Source organism: Rana temporaria (genome assembly GCF_905171775.1).
Source record: "Rana temporaria chromosome 4 unlocalized genomic scaffold, aRanTem1.1 chr4a, whole genome shotgun sequence".
In the NCBI taxonomy this organism is placed as follows: domain Eukaryota; kingdom Metazoa; phylum Chordata; class Amphibia; order Anura; family Ranidae; genus Rana; species Rana temporaria.
Genome location: NW_024404432.1, coordinates 4210985 through 4236816, shown reverse-complemented (window position 1 = coordinate 4236816; position 25832 = coordinate 4210985). Strand labels below are relative to the sequence as shown.

The following is a 25832-nucleotide window of genomic DNA, read 5'->3' as shown; positions in this document are numbered from 1 at the left end:
GGTGTAAATCAGCGAGAACGCCCCCAGCGGCCATTTTTAAATTGCAGTTAAGATCCGACGGTGTAACACAGTTACACCTGTCGGATCTTAGGCATATCTATGCGTAACTGATTCTATGAATCAGGCGCATAGATATGACCGGCCTAACTCAGAGATACGATGGTGTATCAGGAGATACACCGTCGTATCTCTCTCTGAATCTGGCCCTCTAGGTAGGTACAGTTTGTGACCAGCACTGAGCTATTCAAGAATGGCTTTGTGGTGTATTGTATGAATGGGCATTCTCAGAAATATGATTCTCACTTCTCCGATACCCCCACTTCAATGTTACCCCTTCAATAACCGGTACACCTGTGCTAGTACCAAAACAGGTAATTGGTTTTAGAAACATAGAATGACTACTGTAAGTTCATATGATCTTCTAATGTATTTGATGTCTATTTTGTTTCTGCAGACTTCAGCGATGTGGTTTGACTCGCGCATGCTGTAATGATCTACGCTCTGTTCTCATCACAAATCGTTTTCTCACCAAACTGGATGTATCAGAGTGTGATCTATATGACTCTGGAGCAAAAGTTCTGTGCAAGAGTCTCAGAGATACACGTTGTAATCTGCAGGACCTGAGGTGACATTTTATGACATTCTTTCTATTTATATTAAAAGTGAAGCTGACAGAACTAGAAACATGGTGCTGTGTACACTGCTTCTAGTTCATATAGTATGTGTTGCTATTTTTCCAGCCACCCCTCTCCACCCCTCTCCACCTCTCTCCTCTGTGCTACTTCTCACTGTCAGTGCTAGCTCCATTTACTCCTCTGGGCACACTAAGCTGAACTGATGGCAAGTCATCAAACTGGCTCTACAGGCCCCTTGTGTCCTAGCTCACTAACAGACAACTCCAAGATGACAGCAAGACCCATCTCTGGACCCAAGACCACCCAATATAGCAAAAAAAATGTTGTGCAGATGCCACCAAATGCTTAACTGGTTTTAGCTTTCTTAGAATTAACACATGAGTCCAAACTACCAGCCACACACACTGCTGGGATAGGTTCTGGGTCTCAAGGTGAGTCTATCTATACCACACTAACCCCAAGGCAAATGAAGGAGAGGGACAGGGAAAACAAAACTGTCCTATCATCTTCCTTCACCAGGTTCTTCATCCATGGACTGGACAGGAGGTCTTATTTCACATGGCACTGGCTGCATTTAGAACCTCCACTGGCTGAATGAGATTGTTCTGTTTGTAAATTGCCATCACTAATAGTGTAATACTAGAACAAAAAGAAAACAGCAATGTGTCACGGTGACGCACGCCTTCAGCGACTAGCTAACCCAGACGTGGTTTGTGTCCAGGATTAAGAGGCAATAATGGGGAACTTAGACTGGCTGTGATACACTTTTACAGCCCATGATACCCCTGGCCACTACTAGAGGGAAACTCTACTGCAATCCAGCCGACTGACCACAGACACAGGCAGATACAAATCTTACATACAATCTGGTGCACTGGTTGGGGAGCTGTTGTAAGGAATATCATTTATGGGTTTTGTACATATTCTGTTTTCATTCCCAATGGTCAGATAAACTGAGGCTTGTCGGCAGTGTCCTGGAGGACAGCATGCCCCCCCTCAGGAATGTAATCTGTTAAACCCGGCTCTGCGATGTCTGCGGGATCCTTTTGAATTAGCCCCTCCGCAGACAAAAGGGAATTGCAACTGTCAACATAATTGCAATGATCAAAGGGCCAGTGAACTATTGGAGATTATATGGGCAATACCGCCCCCAGAGGCCAAGTATGGCAGGACAGTCAGTAACAAGGATGATGGTCCCAGAAATGCAAGGATTGGTCAAAAGGCAAATGGGCTGGCAATGGGAGGGAGTTTGAATGAGGTATGACTGAGGTCCTTTAAAACAGGACGTTTGTGAATGAGAGAGTTCTCTTGACCTGAAGACCTATGCTGAAGCCACATGGATCCCTGAAGGCCTCATAGAAGCCTGATGGCTTGGGCCTAACTCCATGAGGCTCACAGAGGCCTAGCTCTTTTTCCAGTCGGAGCTCAGCCAGCAAGGGGACTTTACCTCGAGGAGTGAATAAGTATCAATTTGTATTATTATTGTTGGTATAGAAAGAAGGAACCGCCGCTCCAGATGATGTACCTCAGTGGTGAATAAAATAGCCCAAAATCCAGTGTGTGCAGGCAATGCACAGAGCATAAATGGGAAGAAATACATTTTGGACAGCCGCACTCCAATAAAAGGTAAAAAGGTGGTGCCTTTTATTCTGGTAAAAAATACTACAAAAGCAAAAAAAACAGCAAACAGTGGGGTAATAGAGCTAACTAGTTTCACATTGAAAACCAATGCTTAGTCAAATGCTTAGTGTATTCAGCACTATATTGGGGGGAAAAGGAGCTGGGATGGGTGTTGTTAGTGGAGTGGACATCAATCTCCTGAGGAACAAACTCTCAGCCATAGCTTCAGACAGCAAGCAGGGCTTTGTTACTCAGAAATGGATGCCCCCCCCCTTGATAACATTCAACAGAGTCACATAAATACCCAGTGTAAAGTGGCTCAAGATTTTGTCAACCATGGTGAGAGGTTGGTAGAGAGTGTGAGATGGTATAGGACAGATATATGTCATTGGCCTGGTGTGCACACAGGGGCAGGCGGAGTTATCAACCAATATCAAGCTGATTGTACAGTCTCTCTCTGAGGGGCAGTGGCCTGATGAGTTAGCATCACCGCTCAGTAAGACTTTGCAAAACACGTCGCCTACACTAATCCAAAGTGGTAGTCGTCGAATGCCTGGATAGGCTGTACTGGTTTGGATTGTGAAAGGGTGTGCTGTATGATCCATGTACTGAAGTACAAACTCAGTGGGCCAGATTCTCAAAGAGATACGACGGTGTATCTCCTGATACACCGTCGTATCTCTGAGTTAGGCCGGTCGTATCTATGCGACTGATTCATAGAATCAGTTACGCATAGATATCCCTAAGATCCGACAGGTGTAACTGTGTTAAACCGTCGGATCTTAACTGCAATTTAAAAATGGCCGCTGGGGGCGTTCTCGCTGATTTACGCCGAGAATATGTAAATCAGCGAGATACGCCAATTCACGAACGTACGCGGGCCCGACGCAGTGTTTTTACGACGTTTACGTAAGGGTTTTCCCGGCGTATAGTTACCCCTGCTTCTATGAGGCGCAGCCAATGTTAAGTATAGCCGTCGTTCCCGCTTCAATTTTTTTTTTTACGTCGTTTGCGTACGTCGATTCACAAAAGCGCTCGTCGCAAGTTGCGCTCACGCCGAAACCAATGACGTCCTAGCGACATCATTGGGAGCAATGCACGCCGGGAAAATTTGTGGACGGCGCATGCGCAGTTAAATCGATGCATGGACGCGCCTGATTTAAATGCTACACTCCCCCTAGCCGCGGAATTTGAATTACGCCGGGGGATTTACGATCCGCCGCCGCAAGTTTGGAGGTAAGTGGTTTGTGAATTACCCACTTAAGTCACTAAAACTTGCGGCGGCGGATCTTAAATCAGATAGATTACGCGCATCTAAAGATCCGCTAACCTATGTAAATCTGGCCCAGTCTGTTTATTTTGTGGCATCAATGGGCTTACTGACTGGGGATTCTATCTTGTTGCATTTGTGGCTAAGTGACCCATATGTGATCAGAGAGTATGGAAGCTGGGGGCAGGTTGATATTTCCCTCTGTTGGAAGCATGACCACGATGTCCTTTGCATACCACGTCAATACACGGTATTCTGTGTTCTGGATGGAGAGATCATTGCTGGGAAGGAAGCACCTGGGTATTATTTAGGACAAAGACAATTTTTTTTCTTTGTCCTAAAGGATACAGATTTAACATTAGTCATGGAACAAGGGTGTTTCTTGAAGCTAACAGTAGGTAGGGGTGCATGATATACCCTCAGCATGGTCACTGAAATCCAGGCACAGGGATGGAATTTTGTGGGTTTTGTCAGAATTATATGTGTTGTTAGACTCAAAACTTATATAGGAAGCTCTCCCGCCTATCTATGCAAGTTGAGGGACAAGTTGACGGTGGGGTCTTTTCATACAAATTAGAGACTTTGCTGACAATTTAGATCCCTGAGGTACTGCAGACAGGCCAAGTTGCGGTAGGAAAGACCACTGTGAGCAAGCCTGCATAATCCCGACCTGTATCTACAATAAAGAGATATAGAAGGTTGGGAGCGGGAGGCGCAATTGGATGGATCATACATATGCATGTATTAATGTTAATGGGTGGATTTATGTTAAGGTGTGGTGTGATAAAGGTTATTTTAGGCTAATAATATGGGCAAGTAAGGTCCTCCTTGAGGCTCTGTATCTGAAGGATGGTTGAGATGTTGCTCTGAGTGTGTGCTGGTGAATGGTGAGTGAATGGATCCCCTTGCCGGTACTATATCCCTTCATGAAGATGTCAGGAAGAAGAAGATGCAGAATGGTGACATGGAAGCTGTCACGGAAGAATGATGTTGGTGCGTCACCCAGTAGCAAAGCGGCATGTGTTGGGAAGCACAACTCGTTAGGACTGTTATGGACTGGTTCATAGGAGCTGGTTCGAAAGCCTATGTTGAGAGGCGCAACACGGTAAAACCATTGTGGGCTATTCCATGGGAGCTGTTTCTGAAGGCAGTTAAAGACTGTTCCATAGGTACTGGTCCGGAAACACAGGTTGGGAAGCGACACGCATTAAGACATTATGGACTGGTCAATAGGAGCCGTGTCTGGAGAAGGATGTTGTGCACCCTTTAGGCCTGACCAGATTTTTTTAATGAAATCCGGGGGACATATATATATTTTTTTACTAGTAATGGTGGCAATCAGCGACTCTCTGCCCGTCGCCGCTGCCACCCGCCTCACAGCCTGTCAAGTCTCAATCTCTGTGCCCCGACTACTACTGGGTGGGGAGCGGAGGAAGATCACTCCACTAGGAAAGGCAAGGAGATAAGCAGGCAGGCGTCTGGCCGGGACTTGAGCCAAGGCAGAAGAACATGCGAGCGGAGCTGAATGGGCATGCACCTGTAACTGAAGTAATAGTCCCTCCGCTCCGACCAGCACATGATCATCAGAAAGAGGCACAGATAATGGAATACAACCCCCCTATGCTAGTGGGAGCGGTGGAGCAGGGGTGTGTAATCCTGTTTTTTTTTATTCTGCACGGTCTGTCTTTGAAATTGCCCCAGCCCCTGTTCAAATCCAATCCGGGGACAGAAGTGCTGGAGACCACACGCAGATACCTGCCAGGCAAAACAGTGTAGGAGGAAACAGGAGCTTTAAATTACTAGCTTAACACACACAGTGCTGTCCTTTTCAGTATACTGGATCTGGATCATCTGGACACCTATCACACAGAACGAGTGTGGGGGTAGGAGTGGCTGAGTTGGAACACAGCTGGTTGATTTGCTAAAGGCAATTGCAGTGGCACTCTGCAAGGTTATTTGCTCCAGAGCTTGGTAAATGAGGGGAAGCCCTGCCAACTGCCATCATCCAATCATGCGCAAGCATGCAGAAATGCTTATTTTTTTCTTGCATGTGATTGGGTATACTTTATAAAGTGAAGCTTTACTTCATTTATTAAGCTCTGGAGCAAATTCCCTCAGAGTGTCTAGTTGCCTTTAGTAAATCAACCCTATAGTATCATTGGGATCATGATTGTTAGTAGGGTTAAAGGTGTTTTTTCAATGCACACTATGCCATATTTAAAGGTGAATAAAGCACCTGGACCAGATAGCTTACACCCACGTGTCCTCAAACAGTTGACATCTGTTAAAACCATTGTTTAACTGGGATAGATACACTGTTTATCTGTTCAGCTACCTAAAACATTTTTTCCCAAAACCCTTGAATCATAGGGTAATCTCACCAAATATAGACAGAAGTGCCCAAAGAGTTACTTCCCAACCAGCAGAGAGGTGATAGGTCAGGATGGTAATCCTGGGCTCTCAATGGGGTAATATATGCCCTTGCTAACAATTGAAATCTGAATATTTTTTACTCCCTGGAGATCTGGAAGTAATGTGTTTAGCTCTTCCTACCATTTTGTCAGATACATCAGAGATACATTGGAGTTCTGGGCTCAGCTAAAGTGGTAAGCAGTGCTGGGACAAGGCCATTTGGTGCCCAGGGCGAAGATGGCAAACTGCGCCCCCCCCCTCCCCGTTTTTTATCTGCCATTTTTTATTAACAAAGTGCTGGTCACCTCAGTCAGCCTCCTCCACTAGCACACTGGTGGCAATTGATGGGGCAAACTGGCAGCACACTGGCGGCAATTGATGGGCACACTGGCAGCACACAGTCTGTAGCCATCAATTGTTGCCAGTTTGCCCCATCAATTGCCGTCAGTGTGCTGCCAGTATGCCCATAAAACGCAGCCACTGTGCCATCAGTGATGGCACAGCTGAGTGGCTGTGTTAGATGGCACAGTGGCTGCGTTTGATGGGCACAGTGGCTGCGTGTGATGGGCACAGTGGCTGCGTGTGATGGGCACAGTGGCTGCGTTGATTGCAATTGATGGGCACATTGGCGGCAATTGATGGGCACACTGGCAGCACACTGGCGGAAATTGATGGGGCAAACTGGCAACAATTGATGGTTACAGTCTGTAACCATCAATTGTTGCCAGTTTGCCCCATCAATTGCCGCCAGTGTGCCGATCAAACGCAGCCACTGTGCCATCAAACACAGCCACTCAGCGGCTGTGTTAGATGGCACAGTGGCTGCGTTTGATCGGCACACTGGCTGTGTGTGATGGGCACAGTGGCTGCGTGTGATGGGCACAGTGGCTGCGTGTGATGGGCACAGTGGCGACAATTGATGGTACAGTGGCGACAATTGATGGTACAGTGGCTGCGTGTGTTGGCACAGTGGCTGCGTTTGGTGGCATAGTGAGGCTGCAATTGATGATTTTTTTTTTGCTAGTCAGAGAAGGCATGATTCAAAATAACACAAAGTGCTGATCACCTCAGTCAGCTTAAATAATACAGTCATTTAATTACTTGCTTTAACAGGTTCTGTTCTGTTCTGCTTACTTTTTAGTAGTCAATAAGTCTTCTTTGCAGTACTTTAGCGTAGCACACTGCTGCTAGGTTCCTAGGCACGCTCTGGCTCCTCGTGACTAGTCCTTGCCAGTTGCCAGCTCAGCAGACACAGCTCCCTGCGCAGTGCTGCTCCGAGTCCTCCCTCTCTCTCAGCCCGCCTCCGGCCGTGACGTCACGCGGCTCACGACGCTGGAATGGACCAACTGACTCCATAGGGGGAGTTAGTAAACAAAGAGGAAAGGGAGCCAGGAGGTGAGGAGCGCACTCGGCAGCCGCTGCCCGCGCTTACTACTAGTACTAGACACACAAGTGTACTGGTTTGGCGGGTGGCGGTCGCGGCTGCCTGTTTGTCAGAACTGCGCCCCCCTCCTATACGGAATGGTAGCGCCCAGGGCACTCGCCCCGCCCGCCCCTGCCTTGTACCGGCCCTAGTGGTAAGGATGTTATACATTTGAGAAACAGTGGTTCAAAACTGTTGGCAAGGTGAAAAGTCACTCAAAAGTCCTTTGTCGAACATAGAGACTGAGGTAATGCGGATATAAAGTATTGGAGCTGGCAGCATTCCCTTACATTAGATGTCAAGAACCACCCCACAATCAGAAGTTGAGTCCCCCACTTACATCACAGTGCACCCCCTTACTTTATGCTGCGGCGGGGAAGAAGCTGGATGCATTGCTAGAAAGCAGAAAATATAGGGTCTGGAGTAGGACCAGAAGATGGCCTTGTGTTTGACACCTGTGGTCTAGAGAAAAGGGACCATTTTTCTACCTGAGGTCAGGCCCGTCGGAACAGGACAGGCAAAGCAAGCAAATGCTTGGGGCCCCGAGCTGGCCAGGGGGCCCCCCAGCAGCCGCTTGCTATAAGTGCCCACCATCCCGTTCCGCGCGCTCCACTCCCTGTCTCCCCCTGCACTCAGTCAAATGTTTAACAGTGTACAGTAGCAGTAGTCCTTGCCGCGGCGCAGTTCTGAGGAGGAAGAGGAGGAGGCGCTGGGAGCTTGTTGTAACCTCGATCATCCAATTGTTGTTTCATCAGTGGATGAAAGATCTATGTGCTCCCCGGCTCCTCCCCTTCTCCCGCGCTCTGCGAATCTCCTAAGTACCATGTGCAGAGCGTGGATAATGCCAAGCAGCTCCTTGACTTCTCCTCCAGGGTGGACGGCCGTAGTGTGGAAGACCTGTCACCTGCAGCAGCGCGATCATCGGCGAGCCAGTCTCAAGGTACTGTGCATCCTTGCTGACACTGACAGCATCCGATTCCTGTGACGTCACACCCTGAACAGGGGCGCCCCAACATCCCTGCTACCAGCTGCCCGTGATGACCTCACACACAGCCGTAATGCTGTAATGCCACCTACTGTCGCCTGTCATCATCATGCTCCTTGTCATCCCAGTGGGATGCCAGGAACAGGGGGATGACGAGGAGCATGATGATCCCACCACCCTATCTCTGAGGCCTGTCATACATACATACCACCCACCCCTCTCAGCTTCCTACCACCCACCTCTGTCATCTCCATCCTCCCTGTCACCTTCCTACCACTCACCTCTGTCATCCCCATCCTCCCTGTCACCTTCCTACCACTCACCTCTGTCATCTCCATCCTCCCTGTCACCTTCCTACCACCCCTGTCATCTCCATCCTCCCTGTCACCTTCCTACCACTCACCTCTGTCATCTCCATCCTCCCTGTCACCTTCCTACCACTCACCTCTGTCATCTCCATCCTCCCTGTCACCTTCCTACCACCCACCCCTGTCATCTCCATCCTCCCTGTCACCTTCCTACCACCCACCTCTGTCATCTCCATCCTCCCTGTCACCTTCCTACCACTCACCTCTGTCATCCCCATCCTCCCTGTCACCTTCCTACCACTCACCTCTGTCATCTCCATCCTCCCTGTCACCTTCCTACCACCCCTGTCATCTCCATCCTCCCTGTCACCTTCCTACCACTCACCTCTGTCATCTCCATCCTCCCTGTCACCTTCCTACCACTCACCTCTGTCATCTCCATCCTCCCTGTCACCTTCCTAACACCCACCCCTGTCATCTCCATCCTCCCTGTCTCCCTGTAAGAAGGACACAGGGAGGGGGAGGGGGGAGTAAGAAGGACACGGGGGGAGGGGAGGGGAGAAAGAAGGAAACAGGGAGGGGAGTAAGAAACACACAGGGAGGGGAGTAAGAAACACACAGGGAGGGGAGTAAGGACACAGGGAGGGTGTGGGTGAACTTAAACTGTATCGCTATGCTGTGGTTCATGTAGGCTTTGCGTGTTGGGAGGGTTGGGGGGCCTCCATGTCCAATTTGCTTGGGGCCCCCAAATTCCTTCAAACGGCCCTGCCTGAGGTCCTGCAGAGAGCATAGAGTACTGTAGAATCAGACAGGACATGCAGAGAAGTCCTTATTTTTGGACCATCATAAGAAAGAGGGATCCTCTTTACCTGGTAAAAAAAAAAATTGGTCCCATCGAAAGGTAAGAGGGTTTTATGCAACGAGACCCATAATTTGAGAGGGTTCAAGTGCCATATACCTAATCAGCAGTGCAGTAAATTACCACTGCTTGGTAATACCGCTTAAAATCAACCAAGGAAAGTCTACCATCAGGCTTAGTTTTGGTAATAGGGAATACAATAGTCTAGGGCATTTATGCTACCAGACATATTTGGGGATTCAAGTTTTTAAAGGATTTAAATAAGCCTGAAATATGGAAATAAGGAGCATTTGGAATTAATATTTTAAGTTTAGGTAATAGTACCATTTTATCACATGAAGGGGATTTGGCAGGAAGTTGATGCAAATCATTTTAAATAGATATAATCCTTACCAGTATAGATCCCAACACATGACCCAGTCCATGTTCAGTTTGGTGTGTATTGCTAGAGCGTTTTTCAATGTTTTTTTAATCTGAATTATATGTGATGGATCAGAACACAATAGTCTAAGTTAGTGACGTAAAATTAGAAAAATAAATACATAAAATTATTTTTTCAGAAATAAAAAAAAAAGATAATTGTCATGTGCGTATGTATTCACCCCCCCCCCCCCCCCCCTTGTTATGAAGCCCATAAAATGCTCTGGTGCAACCAATTACCTTCAGAAGTCACATAATTATCTAAGGAAGATTTAATGATAATGGATGAGTGGCGGTATCACCAGCTTAGCCACTTTGTTAAGCACCTACTCCAACCTCTGAGATCAGGGGAGGAGCTTACCCCATTGGAACAGCTCTGCATAGCAGAGAGCTCAAAGGGTACTATCTCAAAGATGTATAAGTTGGTGCTTAGGGTGGACGAGTTCGAGATGCCCCCATTCATCCAAAAATGGGAAAGGGAGTTGGGAGCACCAAGGGAGAAAACTTCAATTGAAAAAAATAGGGGGAGGATCTATCGCGGAGACTTTCTAAATAACTGACCAAAAGGAAGCATCCTTAGCTGGCTTAGGCTGGATTTACGAAGGCTATATGATTTTAATTTTTTTTGGGAAAAATAAAACAAGACAAAATTAAATTAAATTTAGAAAACCACAAATGATGCTAAACCGTTGCAGAGTCGATTGAAGTAAACAAACCATGAGCAAGTCTCTAGTTCTGGTAAAGTCTGAAGTGGTTGTAAAAAAAATAATAATTGTGAAATGATGTTCACCTGTGTGCAATCTAAGCGTCACATGATCTGTCATTACATAGACACATATATAGTGAATCTTTAGTGAAAAAAATAGTAGCGCTCTGTTTCATAAAACAGTACTAGTAAAGTGATTATATTAAAATAACATAAATAAACACATAAAAATTAGCACATAAAAATTAACAAGTGAAAGTGCATGTGACTGATCCATAAACATATAAAGAAAGTTGAAAAGAAAATTAAAAAGTGTCCATAAATCACACCAATCTTCAAGTGATTAAGCAGTGATTGATCAATGAATGGTATCTTTCTTGAAGAAATCTTGATACAAACTTTCCACCACACCTCATGTGCTTTTGAATCCACTCCCAAAGGAAAAAACTCACCAAAACGATATGCCTCACATTCACATGTTCGGCACAATAGCTTGATAACCCACCCGGGTTGATAGACCATTCCAACAGTGATCACAAATCAATCAAATCCACATGAAAAAAAAAATGCTTCCAATGGTGAAGTATGTAAAACCAATTTATTAACCACTTGCCGTCGCCGCACCGTCGAAATACGTCCACAAGGTGGCTCTCCTAGGCGAGACCACGTAATATGACGTCCTGCCTATTAGCCGCCACTAGGGGCGCACGCGCGCCGCCGGAGGAGCGCGCGCACGCCCCCCGCTCGCCCCCCGTGCGTGTGCCCGGCGGGCGCGATCGCCGCCGGGCACACGCGATCGCTCGGTACAGAGCGGGGAACGGGAGCTGTGTGTGTAAACACACAGCTCTCGTTCCTGTCAGCAGGGGAAATGCTGATTTTCTGTTCATACAATGTATGAACCGAGGATCAGTGTTTCCCCTACTGAGGCCACTCCCCCCCCACAGTAAGAACACACCCAGGCATACTTAACCCCTTCCCCGCCCCCTAGTGTTAACCCCTTCACTGCCAGTGGCATTTTTATAGTAATCTAATGCATTTTTATAGCACTGATCGCTATAAAAATGCCAATGGTCCCAAAAATGTGTCAAAAATGTCCGAAGTGTCCGCCATAATGTCGCAATACCGAAAAAAAAAACGCTGATCGCCGCCATTACTAGTAAAAAATACCCCCTATTTTGTAAACGCTATAACTTTTGCGCAAACCAATCAATAAACGCTTATTGCGATTTTTTTTTACGAAAAATATGTAGAAGAATACGTATCGGCCTAAACTGAGGAAAAAAAATGTTTTTTTATATATTTTTGGGGGATATTTATTATAGCAAAAAGTAAAAAATATTCATTTTTTTCAAAATTGTCGTTCTATTTTTGTTTAATAGCGCAAAAAATAAAAAACGCAGAGGTGATCAAATCCCACCAAAAGAAAGCTCTATTTGTGGGAAAAAAAGGACGCCAATTTTGTTTGGGAGCCAAGTCGCACGACCGCGCAATTGTCTGTTAAAGCGACGCAGTCCCGAATCGCAAAAAGTACTCTGGTCTTTGGGCAGCAATATGGTCCGGGGGGTAAGTGGTTAAAAAGTGCTCACAACACAAATCTTCACTCATTGTACTCACATGTTATAAAATTCACACAGACACTTCAATCAAAAAAGTTCTCTAATGAAGGAGACTTGCAGTAAGAGGTTAGGTTATTGCGGTCACGGCGGACACAGAACACCCAGCAGATCTCACCCTCCACTTTCTCGCTCATTTCCCCAGCCGGAACAGCTACCTTCCCATAGTATGTATAGTAGTATAGGGATCACAAAAATTTGCCGTGCAGGCCCCGCCCTGACATGTTTCGTCAGTATAGACTTTTTCAATGGGATTGGCTGCACAACATAGCAGCATCATCTTTATAGTCCGCCCCCCCTTCCCATTACCGAGTGTCTCCTAATGCGCCTGCGCGCATTCTGTGTCTCCAGTGCCGCAATACCCCAGCATTTAAATGGTAAACACAGGTGAATAAAAAAAAAATATATAAAATGATCATAAATTAAATGCATCGTCCCAAATTACCTGTACATTACAGTGACAAATGCTTCTTGAGTAAAATGCATATTTAATTAGTGCATTTGCATGCACCAATTTACACTCAATAATATGACAACTATCTAAAAAAGCCCCCATACATAAAAAAATTATATTTATGTAAATATTATATAAAATGAGTGGTTGGAAAAATTAATTAATTAATAATAAAAGTACCTACGGCTTCAACAATCTATCGGCAGCATTGAAGTTGAGTAAAAAGGTGGTTTTAGAGAGAAACGCATAATGTTGATATGCAAAATAACCAAAACTAAATAATTCAGCAATATATGGAATATTAGTCCCAAATTCCACATACTACACAAGATGGATAGTAACCAAATCATTTAGTTTATTTTATAATAAAAAATTGCTGATAAAACTATTTAAATCCAGTTCGATGTTCAACCCCTTCGGGTGTAAACACTTCAAAAGGAAAATCCACTTAATTTCTCTCTGTGACAAATCCCTGATCCGATTCGACCCAGTGTCATCTTAAGAGCATTATAGGCCCCCGGGCAATACAGTGCACTGGGGCCCTGTCTACACAATCACGCACGAGAATTTACTGACAAAAATCATAAAATTTACTGGCAGAACCACATTTACTGCCACTGCAAAAAAAGTACCTAAAATTACAGTTTTCAGTGCCCAACAATGCAAATGTCAGTATTTAAACTATAAACATATAGCTAGTGCTATTAGAAATGTGTTTAAGTTAAACAAAAGTAAAAAAAAAAAAATGTCTTCATTGACATGAAGGTCAGGTTACTATAACCCAGCCAGCACAGCGTTTCCTCTTACATTAGAGTCCGCAGGATTCCCCCTTACAGTGAAAGGGAACTCTTATGTAAAGGGGAACGCTGCAGATCATGATCTAAGGGGGGAACTCTGATGTGGAGGGGGGCTCTGGTGACCAGAGACCACCTTATATCAGAGTCCACTGCTTTCTCTTTCCCACTTACATCAGGGTCCGCAGACTGAGTTCCCCCTTGCATTGTAAGGGGGAATCCTGCAGACTCTGATGTGGGGGGTACTCTGGTGACCAGAGACCACCTTCCTTAGATTAAATACACGAAGGTAAGGGGGGTCACTAATATAGGAGGGGGAACCTTTATATCGGTGCCCCCTTACATTTTTGCATTCACTCCCCCCTTACATCAGCAACCCCCGCACTCGTGGAGGACCGGATCTTCTCTGTGATTTCCGCGAACTGGGCATGGGCAGTTCTAACCCGTCACTCTCCATAATTTTTTACTGGGGTTGCTGGGCAGCCGGTGGGGCCCCCCAGGCAAGCGGGGCCCCCGGGCAACTTCCCAGCGTGCCCAATGGAAAAGATGGCCCTGATTCGACCCCCTCCAAGATGGGAATGTACAATCAATTCCACAGAATTGAAGGACAGATGGATCCTGGCTGTGTTTCTCCTTAAAATGTAAAGACACACTGTGGTCGTTGAACCCCTTACTGATATTAGCAAGATGTTCCGCTATCCTAATCCTTAACCACTTAAGGACCGCCTCCTGCACATTTACATCGGCAGAATGGCACAGCTGGGCACATGTACGTACAGGTACGTGGTGTGCTAGTACCCAGCCGTGGGTCGCGACCCGGTTCGAAGCTCCGTGACCGGTCCCGCAGACCCGATCGCTGCTGGAGTCCCACGATTGGTCCCCGGAGCTGAAGAACGGGGACAGCTGTGTGTAAACACAGCTTCCCCGTCTTCACTGTGGCGGCATCATCAATTGTGTGATCCCTTTTATAGGGGGACACAATCAATGACATCACACCTACAGCCACACCCCCCTACAGTTGTAAACACACTTGAGGTCACACATAACCCCTTCAGCGCCCCCTGTGGTTAACTCCCAAACTGCAACTGTCATTTTCACAATAAACAATGCATTTTAAATGCATTTTTTGCTGTGAAAATGACAATGGTTCCAAAAATGTGTCAAAATTGTCCGATGTGTCCGCCATAATGTCGCAGTCATGAAAAAAACCGCTGATCGCTGCCATTAGTAGTAAAAAAAAAAAAAATAATAAAAATGCAATAAAACTATCCCCTATTTTGTAAACGCTATAAATTTTGTGCAAACCAACCGATAAACGCTTATTGCAATTTTTTTTACCAAAAATAGGTAGAAGAATACGTATCGGCCTAAACTGAGGAAAAAAAATGTTTTTTTATATGTTTTTGGGGGATATTTATTATAGCAAAAAGTAAAAAATATTGCATTTTTTTCAAAATTGTCGAACTATTTTTGTTTATAGCGCAAAAAATAAAAACTGCAGAGGTGATCAAACACCACCAAAAGAAAGCTCTATTTGTGGGGAAAAAAAGGACGCCAATTTTGTTTGGGAGTCACGTCACACAACCGCGCAATTGTCTGTTAAAGCGACGCAGTGCCGAATCGCAAAACCTGGCCGGGTCCTTTAGCTGCATTTTGGTCCGGATCTTAAGTGGTTAAAAGATGTTTTGTTCTTCCTACATAATATAGGCCGCAAGGGCACCATAAAAGGTAGACCACATAAGACGAGTTACACGTAATGAAGTGTTCCATCTTAAAGGTTTCCTGATCTGAATTCATAACACTAACCATGCCTCTGTTGTTCACTCTGACCGTCCTACAACAAATGCCTTTACGACATGAATAGAAACCATTAAGATCTATTCCCAAGTTCTGAGTTATGGGCGGGTCCAAGATCTTCTGCACAACCCTTTCCTGACCAGTCCTCACGTCAGCACATCATCATGGGTTAATCCCCTCCTCCGGTCCACCAGTACCACCTTCTTCTAGCCAATAAGTAGGGGGCCCCTCCTCCCAGTCCTTGTTCCTTTTTTTTGGTCGGACGCCAGACCACCTAAGACTCTTCCTAAACATATGCTACAGACAAATTAGAAAAAGAAAACCCCCCTGCCGAACCCTCCCCACCCAGGTTCAGCCTCTCCTGGGGTTGGAAGGTCCAGAGGCAATAAAGGTATGCCCCTTTATTATACTGGACGCCAGGTGCATGGCCGCGGGCGTTTTAGCTTATATGAAGCTTACTGTGTTCTGGGCTGTGGTGTGTCTCCCTCCATATGCTGTAACACGCTTGGTTTCCCTGGCTCAACTGAGCTCCGTAGGAGCGCGCCGCCCCTCCTCTCTCTGCCTTCTGTCGAGCGGCGGTGACGTCAGAGGGGAGGGCGGTGCCGGGGGCACACCGTGGGCGTGCCCGGATCGGCTAGAAAAACTCTCCTAGGCAGTAGGCTGCCTAGGGAGAGGAAGCTCTCTGTAAGCCTCCAGCAAAGGAGGAGTGAGTGAGTGAGTGAGTGAGTGAGAGAAACTGGTGTCAGCGCTGGGCTTGTCAAAATGTGCTGGTTCTTTTTTCCTGATCTACAGGTCTTCAAAGAGACAATCTTTCCCCTTATACTGCTGCCACCCTGAGACACCTTGCTGCTTCCTTAAAGGTAAAATAAAATCGATGTATGAATAGACAGATTAAGTTGCAAAAAAAAAAAGATATATAGATATATAGGGCCACATTCCCAAAAACGTAGCCTAACTTAACTTTCAGCAGTTAAGTTACACGGCCTTAAAATTTCTACCTAAGTGTCCGATCCACAAAGCACTTACCTAGAAATTTCAGGCCGTGTAACTTAAGTGCCTCCGTTGCAAGGCGGTCCTCCTCTCCGGGGGGCGATTACAATTTAAATGAGGCGCGCTCCCGCGCTGGCCGTACTGCGCATGCGTGTGACGTAATTTTCCCGACGTGCAGCGCGCAAACGTAATTTACGCCGGGCTTTGTGGATTGCGACGGGACAATAAAGTTGCGACGGGTGAAAAAAAAAATACGCGCCGGGAAAACAAAAAAAAAAAAAAAAATTGACAGCGTCGCTCGGCATGCATTCCTGAGAGGGAGAACTCCATGCCAATTTTCAAATAAAAAACCGGCATGGGTTCCCCCCCCAGGAGCATACCAGGCCCTTAGGTCTGGTATGGGTTGTAAGGAGACCCCCCTACGCCGAAAAATCGACGTAGGGGGTCCCCCTACAATCCATACCAGACCCGTATCCAAAGCACGCTACCCGGCCGGCCAGGAATGGGAGTGGGGACGAGCGAGCAAACCTGAGCCGTACCGGGCCGCATGCCCTCAACATGGGGGGGTTGGGTGCTCTGGGGCAGGGGGGCGCACTGCGGGCCCCCCCACCCCAGAGCACCCTGTCCCCATGTTGATGAGGACAGGATCTCTTCCCGACAACCCTGGCCGTTGGTTGTCGGGGTCTGCGGGCGGGTGCTTATCGGAATCTGGGAGTCCCCTCAAATAAGGGGGCCCCCAGATACCGGCCCCCCACCCTAAGTGAATGGATATGGGGTACATCGTACCCCTACCCATTCACCTGGAGGCAAAGTGATAGTTATTAAACACACAACACAAGGGTTTTTAAAATCATGTATTAGTCTGCTCCGGAGGCCCCCCCTGTCTTCTTTAACTCTAATACCAGGGGGGGCTTCTTCTTCCACTCTCCGGGGGTCTTCTCCACTCTCCGGGGGGTCTTTTCCGCTCTCCGGGGGTCTTCTTCTATCTTCGCCGCTCTCCGCTGTTGACTCGGCGCACCCCGGTTCTTCTCCAGCTGTCCGGTGCCTTCTTCTTCAGCGCTGGCTGCCTGCTATCTTCGTGTGTTAGCTCAATTACTAGCAGGCAGCCAGCGCGGTCTTCTGTGACGTCATCTTCTTCTCTTCTCTTCGTCTCCCTTCTTCCGATGTTGACACGACGCCTCTTGTCACTGCAATGATGGAAGCGCGCCTTGCATCCCATTTATATAGGCATCACCGTCCCATCATGCTCCGGTAGGTACCCACGTGGTGGGTGCACGTGGGTAGGCACCCACCACGTGGGTACCTACCGGAGCATGATGGGACGGTGATGCCTATATAAATGGGATGCGAGGCTCGCTTCCATCATTGCAGTGAGAAGAGGCGACGTGTCAACATCGGAAGAAGGGAGAAGAAGAACACGACGTCGCAGAAGACCGCGATGGCTGCCTGCTAGTAATTGAGCTAACACACGAAGATAGCAGGCAGCCAGCGCTGAAGAAGAAGGCACCGGACAGCTGCAGAAGAACCGGGGTGCGCCGAGTCAACAGCGGAGAGCGGCGAAGATAGAAGAAGACCCCCGGAGAGCGGAGAAGACCCCCCCCCGGAGAGCGGAAGAAGAAGCCCCCCCTGGTATTAGAGCTAAAGAAGACAGGGGGGGCCTCCGGAGCAGACTAATAAATTATTTTAAAAACCCTTGTGTTGTGTGTTTTATAACTTTAACTTTTTGCCTCCAGGTAAATGGGTAGGGGTACGATGTACCCCATATCCATTCACTTAGGGTGGGGGGCCGGTATCTGGGGGCCCCCTTATTTGAGGGGACTCCCAGATTCCGATAAGCCCCCGCCCGCAGACCCCGACAACCAACGGCAAGGATTGTCAGGAAGAGGTCCTGTCCTCATCAACATGGGGACAGGGTGCTCTGGGGTGGGGGGGCCCGCAGTGCGCCCCCCTGCCCCAGAGCACCAAACCCCCCCATGTTGAGGGCATGCGGCCTGGCACGGCTCAGGAGGGGGGGGGCGCTCGCTCGTCCCCACTCCCTTTCCTGACCGGCCGGGTAGCGTGCTTTGGATACGGGTCTGGTATGGATTGTAGGGGGACCCCCCCTACGTCGATTTTTCGGCGTAGGGGGGGTCTCCTTACAACCCATACCAGACCTAAGGGCCTGGTATGCTCCTGGGGGGGAACCCATGCCATTTTTTTCTTTGAAAATTGGCATGGAGTTCTCCCTCTCAGGAATGCATGCCGAGCGACGCTGACAATTTTTCTTTTTTGTTTTTGTTTTCCCGGCGCGTTTTTTTTTTCACCCGTCGCAACTTTAGTGTCCCGTCGCAATCCACAAAGCCCGGCGTAAATTACGTTTGCGCGCTGCACGTCGGGAAAATTACGTCACACGCATGCGCAGTACGGCCGGTGCGGGAGCGCGCCTCATTTAAATAGTAATCGCCCCCCGGAGAGGAGGACCGCCTTGCGACGGAGGCACTTAAGTTACACGGCATGTAATTTCTAGGTAAGTGCTTTGTGGATCGGGCACTTAGGTAGAAATTTTAAGTCAGTGTAACTTAACTGCTGAAATTTAAGTTAGGCTACGTTTTTGGGAATTTGGCCCAGAGATACGCAGGCTGAACAGCAGTTCCGCCTGCGTATCTCTTTTGAGAATTTGGCCCATAGTTTGTAAAAGAAAAAAAAAAAAAAAGGGGGGTAATGTGTTTTTCTTAAAGTATAAATATAGAGGTATACACGTTTTTATTTATTTATTTATTTATTTATTTAAAAAAAAAAAAAAGAGATATGTAATATATAATATTTTCTTGCAAAAAAAAAAGATATAGAGATTAGACACTATAGCGGTTTGTTTCGCCACCTGATGTGCGTATCCTGCTTCTTTATACAGCATGAGCTCACCACAGCCCCAGAATGCACCAAGATCACCGGACAGGTAGGAGGGGTCAATGGGGGCCATAATGTAAAAGAGTGCAATACCAAGAGCTAAAGGTAGTGTTTCTTGGTTGTCTTTTTAGGAGCAGAAGCCCTAAGATAAGACATGAACGGAGGAAAAAGTCCCGCCACCGCTCAAAATCTCCGCAAGCGTCTGGCTCTCGGGCAACGCATAAGTCCCACGCTAGTCCAGCACGCAAATCCAGTCACTCTGCGACTGTAGCAGAACCAAATATATCAAGACTTCGCCCAGACAATGGTCTTTGTTGGGCATGTTCGGCACCATCCGAACCTGGTAAACTTCTTTGCACCGGCTGCATTACGGACGTGGCTACAGACAGAGAAGCAGAGGCGATAAGGATTAGAGACTATTTTCAAGACGCAGTGGCGGAAGGCATTCAATCAGCTTCAGCCACCAAGACCCCTGGGGCAAAATCTAAACTTAGTAGCGCCAGTCAGCCGCGGCGCGACGAATCACCAGCGCAGGAAGCGCTATCACTAGGCTCATCGGACGCGGAAGAGCCCTCAGAATATTTGTTTGATTTTCAATATATTGAATCATTTGTCATGGCCGTAAAGGAGGCCATTGACTGGGATCAAGATGTTCAGCCACCTGAAAAAATTAAAAGATTTTTCCCTAGCCGGAAAAGACAAGGGGTTACCTTCCCCCTCTTGCCAGAAATCCAAGAATGGTTCGAGGAGGAATGGGAGAAGCCAGAGAAGAAGGCAAACACACAAAATCGTTTTTCTAAGTTGTACCCGTTTAATACCCCAGAAGCAAATCTTTGGGAGTCTCCGTTGGGCATAGACGCGGCTTTACAACGCCTGGCCAGACAGGTCGCCTTGCCGTTACAAGATTCCACGACCTTTAAAGACCCAATGGACAGACGAGCAGACACAGACCTAAAAAAGGTGTACTCAACCGCAGGGGCAGCGTGCCGTCCGGCCATTGCCCTAACCTCAGTTTCCAGAGCATTAAAGGTCTGGACCGCGAGAACTCAGGCAGCCCCAAAAGCAGATACAGGCTCGGAATCAGCTATACAGTCAATGGAAGAATTTGATCTTGCCGCCGATTTCATAGCAGAAGCTGCGATGGATTTGACAAAATTGCTCGCAAAAATCATGTCTTTTGCAGTGACAGCAAAGAGGGCGCTCTGGTTGCGGCATTGGGGAGCAGACAGCACCTCAAAATTGAGTCTCTGCAATATTCCCTTTAACGGCAAAGTGCTGTTTGGAAAGACCCTAGAGGAAGCGATTAGTCGAGCTACAGGAGGAAAATCGGGTCTAATACCACAAAGACCCAGGAAAAGACAGCAGGCCATCCGACCCGCTCAACCAGACTACAAAAAGGGGTATGACGCCAGGTCATACAGACCAGGACGGGAGTATACTAGACCTTACTGGAGAAATCCACAAAATTCCTTCTTACGGAAGGTAAAGTCTAGAGCGGCGCAGACCGCAAAGAAAACTGAAAAGTCTTTTTGACAGATTAACCGCCCATCCTGCCCAGGTGGGCGCCAGATTAATGTCCTTTTGGGAAGTATGGGCGGAAGAAGTCAAGGACCAATGGGTCCGCAAGACAGTCAAGTACGGTTACAAAATATCTTTTCTGGACCTGAGATTTCTGAACCACTTCATAGAACCCAGGACGTTCAAAATGGAGTCTGTATTTACAATCATCTCTGTGCTGCAACCAGGAGATTGGCTGATATCAGTAGATCTGACAGATGCATATCTGCACGTTCCAATCAACGAGAGCCACCAAAGATACCTAAGATTCTTGGTGGGAGAAGACCACTTCCAGTTCAGGTGTTTGCCGTTCGGCATCAACACAGCCCCTCAAGTATTTTCCAAGATCTTGCTAGCTGTTATTGCAGTCATTCGCCTGAAAGGCATAAAGATATTTCACTACCTAGACGACATCCTGGTAGTAGCACGTTCGAGCGAAGAACTGGCGTCTCAACGCGAGATGGTTCTAGAAATCCTATCAAGATTTGGCTGGATCATCAACAGGCAAAAGAGCCAGTTAATTCCCTCACAACAGATGGAATATCTAGGACTGATGTTCAATACAAACAGAGGCCTGGTCCTTCTACCCGAACGGAAAAAGGCAGAGTTGGTAGCCTGCGTCAGCAGCGTGATGAAGTCAACATCGCTAATGGCAAGAGATTGTATGACCCTACTCGGGATGTTTACTGCAGCAAGCCCAACCATTCCTTGGGCAAGATTCCACACAAGAGCCTTCCAGGCAACCTTCCTGAACCAATGGGACGGTACCTCTCTCCATCAGAGGATTCTCATACCAGGCCGGATTCAACGGAACCTAGCTTGGTGGAAGTCGTCAGAGAACCTGTCGCGGGGCATGCCCCTCAGCCCCGGGGACTGGGTTCTGATAACTTCGGATGCCAGCCTCCAGGGCTGGGGTGCTCACTGCCTCGGCAGGCAGGTGCAGGGAGTTTGGAGCAAGACGGAATCTCGACACTCCAACCTTTTGGAGCTGCAAGCAGCATACATGGCCCTGCGGGCCTTCGAGAAACTGGTACAGGGTGCTCGAGTGAAACTAATGTTAGACAACAAGACAGCAGTAGCATATGTAGCCAGACAGGGCGGAACCAAGAGCTTGCCACTTTTGCAGGTGGCAACCAAGATATTTGTTTGGGCCGTAACACACCTGGAAGCCCTAACAGCAGCTTATATCCCGGGCAGCCAGAATTCCATCGCGGATCACTTGAGTCGGGACTTCCCCGACAAGAACGAATGGGCCTTGAACGAGAAGTTCCTGGAACCCACCTTTTCCGAGTGGGGGACACCCTCAGTGGATCTGATGGCGACGCGAGTCAATGCAAAGACACCTCACTTTGTGTCCAGGTTCCGTTGCAGCAAAGCCTTGACCCAGGATGCCTTCTCCATTCCATGGGATTTTCCCCTAGTCTACATCTTTCCGCCAGTGCCGCTAGTAATGAGGACTTTGCTAAAAATTGCGAGGGAGAGGGTACATGCAATAATAATTCTCCCCTTTTGGCCACAGAGGCCGTGGTTCCCTCTACTCCTTCACATGTCGTCGGCTCCCCCGATACGGCTACCACTAAAGAGGGATCTCCTATGGCAGCGCCAATGGGTACATCCCAACCCAAACAGGTTGCAACTGACGGCTTGGCTGCTGAATCAACCAGACTTCAGGCACAAGGCATTTCAGAGGATCAGAGGAAGTAATTTCAACTCTATTAAAGTCTAGGAAAGCCTCGACCAACGTCACCTACAACAGGATTTGGGCAAAGTTTTCAACCTTTGCGTCACAACAAAATTTTTCTCCAATAAAATCGAATGTGGCACAAGTACTGGACTTTTTACAATCTGCTCTAAACAAAGGTCTAGCCCATAGTACACTAAAAGTACAAATTTCAGCTTTGTCAGGTTTTTCAGGATACAGGTGGGCAGACGAACCACTGGTAAAACAATTCTTAAAAGCGACCATGAAAATAAATCCTCCAAGAAAGTCTCTATTTCCGGCCTGGGACTTAGGCACAGTACTAAAAGCACTGCTCCAACATCCTTTTATACCGGCAGAATCTTGCCCATTCTGGTTTCTAACACTTAAGCTGGTGTTTCTCATCGCCGTAACATCGGCAAGGAGGGTTTCCGAGCTAGCGGCCCTGTCCAGTAAGGAACCATACTGCATCATTCTTCCAGACAAAGTGATTCTGAGGCCTTCACCAATAACAACACCGAAGGTAGTTTCAAAGTTTCACCTTGACTGGGAGGCGGTGTTACCTAGCTTTACATTACCGCCTAGACAAGAAGAAGAACTAGATCTCAGGCCTCTGGACATGGTCAACCTTGTTTCAATTTATCTGCACCGTTCTCAACAGATGCGCAAGACAGATTCCCTTTTCATCTTACCATCTGGGCCTAAAAAAGGACAAGCCGCTTCAACAAGAGTAATTTCAACCTGGATCACCAAAATAATAAAGCTCACGTACAAGAAGCAAGGGCTGACGCCTCCACAGGCAACTAGAGCTCATTCTACCAGAGGGGTGGCAGCCTCTTGGGCAGCATTTGCCAAAATACCAATTGAAGAAATATGCAGGACGGCCAGCTGGAGTTCCTGCAAGACCTTCGCGAGGCATTACAATCTAGACGTGACGTCAGCCAAGGCGTCTAGTTTCGGAAATGCCGTAGTATCGGCACCTTTTCAGACAAGATAAAAAAAAATATATGTATATATAAGAAATAAGTTAAAGTAAAAGAATAAATATATTTACTTAAGCAGCATTAACAGTTGTCGTCCGAGTCTTATATACATTTTCCCGCCCTAGGGTGCTAAATTAAATCCCATGATGTGCTGACGGGAGGACTGGCCAGGAAAACGGAAAATTGTTATCCTTACCTTCGGTAATTTTCCTTTCCTGGCCTGTCCTCACATCAGCACAGCCTTTCCCTCCCTATAGTCTGTTGTCCGCCAAATTAGTGGAACAAGGACTGGGAGGAAGGGCCCCCTACTTATTAGCTAGAAGAAGGTGGTACTGGTGGACCGGAGGAGGGGATTAACCCATGATGATGTGCTGACGTGAGGACAGGCCAGGAAAGGAAAATTACCGAAGGTAAGGATAACAATTTTCCGTTATCTCCAAAGCTGGGTGCCCTCCTATAAATGAATTTAGGTTTTTACGGTAAGGAGCCACCAAAATGTCTGTCCATACACAAAATATGCCAATGTTTTCAAAATATACTCTCTATCTCCTTATACTGGGAATAAAAGCTGGAGATAAACCCCCATTGGTGTGAGCCATCTCCTACTACTTTGTCTTTTTTCTTCAGACCTTGTTCCCTAGGTATATTGACAATTTCAGTGATAGTTTCATTAATAACATCCTCTTTATATCAGGAAAAAAATAACTGCGCTAAACCAAAAATTAGTGTTCGTTTGAAGGAAAACTAGGTCGGGCGTAAGCCCAAAGATATATGTTGTTACCTAACAGTAAATTTCACCGTGATGCGTGCATACATAAATGAAATAAGTAAAAACACATTAGGTGAATTTACACAAAGATACGTGCATACATGAATAAATAAATAAAAACACATTAATCTAAGATGATAATTGAGCTCCAACAGCCTGGAGACCCAATGTGAACTTGTGTATATAGAACAGTGACACTTGTGTGTATAAATTAATAACACCTGTGACTATTGCTGGAAAAGTTCCAATATATAAATTATATCCTTAGCAAAATTAAAAATAAAAAGAAGCAGTAATAAAAAAGTTAATTTTTCTAAATTGGTGTCACAAAAGGAGGAAAGAAAGTCCGTAGTTGTGTCAGTTTTGAACACCCGTGCACAATCCAAACAGGTAGCTATTCGTGGTCTATAGAAGCCTTATGTGAATCCACCACCAGCAGTCTGAATCTGCTTACCAGATATGAAGGTCCCTACGGACCAAGCCCAACATGTAACTCCAAAACAGATGACCTGTTTGTTAATGATTTCCGGGTACAGCAAACTCCAAGTTAGTGTTCAATGAGACCGATCAGAAAAAGAAAAAGAGACGTGCCCCGAGACGAAGTGATTCTTTCACGAAACGCGTCGGGTGGAACGATCGACACGTTGGTGTCATCCCCTCTCACCGTACCTCTCCACGAGCGGTCCATTTGCCTGCAAGCATCCGGCCGGAGCTGCATGGCTGAATGCTTTTACAAATCATCATAAATGTGAGTGCTATACCTTTGTAAATCTTTGTACAATAAAAGTATCCCTGGTTTTATGCTATGGAAGCATCTCTTTTTTTCTTTTTCTGATCGGTCTCATTGAACACTAACTTGGAGTTTGCTGTACCCGGAAATCATTAACAAACAGGTCATCTGTTTTGGAGTTACATGTTGGGCTTGGTCCGTAGGGACCTTCATATCTGGTAAGCAGATTCAGACTGCTGGTGGTGGATTCACATAAGGCTTCTATAAACCACGAATAGCTACCTGTTTGGATTGTGCACGGGTGTTCAAAACTGACACAACTACGGACTTTATTTCCTCCTTTTGTGACACCAATTTAGAAAAATGAACTTTTTTATTACTGCTTCTTTTTATTTTTTATTTTGCTAAGGATATAATTTATATATTGGAACTTTTCCAGCAATGGTCACAGGTGTTATTAATTTATACACACAAGTGTCACTGTTCTATATACACAAGTTCACATTGGGTCTCCAGGCTGTTGGAGCTCAATTATCATCTTAGATTAATGTGTTTTTATTTATTTATTCATGTATGCACGTATCTTTGTGTAAATTCACCTAATGTGTTTTTACTTATTTCATTTATGTATGCACGCATCACGGTGAAATTTACTGTTAGGTAACAACATATATCTTTGGGCTTACGCCCGACCTAGTTTTCCTTCAAACGAACACTAATTTTTGGTTTAGCGCAGTTATTTTTTTCCTTATGCTTTTTTATGTTCGTTTGACGTATTAATTGCTGCTTATTAACCCACATCCACTATATTCACATAGCGCAGTTGTTTTCCATTTTTTTCTCTATCCTCTTTATATCCCTTCTGAATTAACTTATTGCCCAAAATATTGGCCTGTGCAAAATAGTCGCTTGAGGTCGTACA

The 25832-nt window shown here is 46.6% G+C and overlaps 1 protein-coding gene across 1 annotated transcript in view; it reads left to right on the top strand.

Annotated features, from left to right (window-relative positions):
• Window positions 1-25832, top strand: part of LOC120921724 (NACHT, LRR and PYD domains-containing protein 14-like) — a 483121-nt gene that overhangs the window by 245992 nt on the left and 211297 nt on the right. The window contains exon 7 of the mRNA XM_040334262.1: window positions 455-625. Coding sequence (XP_040190196.1) covers window positions 455-625 — 171 coding nt within the window. The remainder of the gene's footprint in view (window positions 1-454; window positions 626-25832) is intronic.